Raw genomic sequence first — 2,802 nt, 5'->3', positions numbered from 1 at the left:
TGTGCCAGGCGACTTGCAATGACCTTGGCCAGTTCCTTTAGAACTCTAGGGTGGAGATCGTCCGGACCGGCTGACTTGAATACGTCCAACCCCTCCAGAAGCTCCCTAACTAAATCCTCGCCAACCCGTGGCCCAGGTGTGCCTCCCCCGGGGATCCAGTTGCAGTGTGTCCTAGTTACTTTCATGTGGGTTTAGCAGCAAGTCTTTTTGCCTTGACTGTGCAGGATAGACCAAGAAACCCAAGTGCAATTACCAAGGAATCATCCCCATGCTCGTATCACTAGAACCCAGGAAACAGGGTCCAAACCAAGTCTAAACAAAGCCTTTTCCTATGCCATAGGGCAGGGGCCAGCAGTGTTTCTAGCTGGAATGACCCAGCTTGGTTATGAGGCTTTTCCTTGCTTCTCAGCTGTGGTATGGCAGAGAGAGCCCCCCTTTCCTGGAGCCCTAAGCACCCAGCTGTAGTACAGTGCAGGCAGATCCTCACCATTGAAGCCACAGCTCCACAGGCCAGAACCAAAGGCTCCATGGGCCAGATCCAGTCCAGAGGCTATAGGTTCCCAGCCACTGTCTTAGGGAGTGCTGGATCCACACAGTACATGTCAACTCTTGTTTTAGTATTGGCATTGTGATTCTTTCCTCTTTCTTTCCCTTCAGTGTTTAAAAAATTGCAAAGTTGCTCACCTGCACTCTTTCCCCACTTAGTCTGATACATCCCAACATGTATTAGGTTTTTAACTTTACTTATTAGCGCAGAGCTTCCACATGGGAACAGAGCAAAACAGTGTTCTTCTCTGTGTATCTCTGGGTTTCCACATTCATTTTTCATTTTGTAGAACAACCATTTTCAGTGGGGTTGAGAGATATTACTAGCTGTCACAAAGCCTCAGGAAAGCTTGAGAGGCATCGTGCCAAATAGGCATTTTGAGCATCCTATTCCTTATGGTCATTCCCATTAGAATGGTTTATACACTTTTCTCACAGACTTTGAAGAGACACTACCCACCCCTCCCCCCCATCTAATCTCTGCACAGGGGTTTGCATGGTCAGGGTTTACCTGCTGAAAATGGCAAGAAGGCTTCTTGGCTCACAAAGTTTCCATCTTTATCCAGGAAGTGACCAGGGTTGAACTGCCGAGGGCTCTTCCACTGCTCAGGATCATACAGGGAAGAGGCTATATTGGGGAGAACAATGGTGCCCTGCAAGGAGGATATCACAGACTTAGACAACTATTAGCTCTCATATATTTTTCATGAGTGGAAAATCATATTGTGAGAAGTCTGCTTATGAGTAGCAAGTGGGAGTTGAACTGAACAATGAATTTTTTTCATTGTCTCATTTCTAAGTTTGACATTGAGAATAGTGCTTTTCCTGCTAAGTGACACTTTTCATGATACAAATAGCACTTTCATTACTGAACATGAGCGTAAACAATCAAATCTAGACGAGGACATGGATACAGAGGGTCTCTTTTACATCAGAGTTGGAAGGCTGAAACAGCCAGAGAAATTGCTTCAGACAGGATAGATTACAGTAATCAACTGATGAGTTATATTAATCTGAATTTGTAAGCATCTATTAGTTTAATAGCATTAGTATAACTACACATTTAAGATGAAGTTGTACCACTGAGTCAGCTCTCCTAGAAATACAAAATGTTCAGAAAGTCTGGCATCTGTAGAGGCAGTCTGGGAGCCTGGCTCCCAGATGCTTCTTGGTGTGGCAGAATAAGAACAAAATTGGGATCACCAAGGTCCTCTGTGTAAATTGTTCTTTCTGTGAAGTTCCACTCCCCAGTAAAGAGTGATCTTCATCATGCAGCTTTGCTTTTAAGGTACTACGTGGGTAATCTCAAGATTTGCAGTAGCGTTTACTGAGAAATGTAAAGTGCCTTTGGAAGCACACACTGGTAGGATTTCCTAAGTACACCTTGCTCTATTGATGGGATTGTAGAAGTTGAAAGGAGCCCACACCTCTTCCTAAGGCATGAAAAAATGATGACAAAAAACACTTTACCTTGCTAAGTGGAAACCCCAGCAACTCTGTGTTCCTCACACATATTCTGGGCATCCCAACTGAAATAATATTGCTGAAGCGCTGGATCTCATGAATCACAGCATTCGTGTAGGACACTTTCCTCCGATCCTCATAGCAGATTAATTGGGAAGACCCCAGAACAGCATCCAGCTCCTGCTGCACTTTCTCTGAGGAGAAACATTCACTCTCTCAGACAGGAAAAGCACATAATGTATTTTGAATTATGCACATTTGTTATGAGGCCCTGTCAGCTCCCTTTTGGATGATCAGTGGTAGGAAAACAGTTTAAAATAGAAATTATTATATATTTTTTCAGAAACAAAGATACACAATTGTGGTCTACGGATCTGAGCACCAGAAAAGCCAGGCACTCCTGAGATCAAATCTTGTTTCTAGCATTGATTTCCTTGGACGCAGTTGGCCTGACCCAGATTTAGGCATTGCTCTGCTCAGCACTGCTGCACCTCAGTATCAGTGTCAAAGGGACGTGAGACCTTGGTGTTGCACTGCTGAAAAGAGCAAAGTCAGAATCCATTTCAAACTCTGGTCTTTTATTGCTTAGCCTGATTCTCCCCACCTGTGAAGGGGGGATAATACTACTTACATTCACCTACTTCACAGGGCTGTTGGGAGCATTTTTCTATTAAATACTTTGTAAACTTCAAGGCAAGTGCAGGACCTCCATCTAACCCAGGAGATGCACAGCCCCACCAGGGGGGATGCCTTGTTGGACCTAGTGCTGGCCACGGGTGATGACCTGGTGAG

At 44.6% G+C, this 2,802-nt stretch overlaps 1 protein-coding gene across 3 annotated transcripts in view; it reads right to left on the bottom strand.

The window, feature by feature from the left end:
• LOC109308512 (cytochrome P450 2J6-like) overlaps positions 1–2,802 on the bottom strand; it is a 25,053-nt gene that overhangs the window by 2,564 nt on the left and 19,687 nt on the right. For 2 of the 3 annotated variants that reach the window (XM_019532852.1, XM_019532853.1), the window contains 2 exons: positions 2,017–2,204; positions 1,058–1,199 (listed from right to left, as the gene is read on the bottom strand). In XM_019532852.1, the coding sequence (XP_019388397.1) occupies positions 1,058–1,199; positions 2,017–2,204 (330 nt within the window). The remainder of the gene's footprint in view (positions 1–1,057; positions 1,200–2,016; positions 2,205–2,802) is intronic. The other variant, XM_019532854.1, reaches the window with a different exon arrangement.

This window comes from Crocodylus porosus, unplaced genomic scaffold (genome assembly GCF_001723895.1).
Source record: "Crocodylus porosus isolate Cpor-Errol unplaced genomic scaffold, CroPor_comp1, whole genome shotgun sequence".
Taxonomy (NCBI): domain Eukaryota; kingdom Metazoa; phylum Chordata; order Crocodylia; family Crocodylidae; genus Crocodylus; species Crocodylus porosus.
This window is presented reverse-complemented; position numbering and strand designations above follow the sequence as displayed.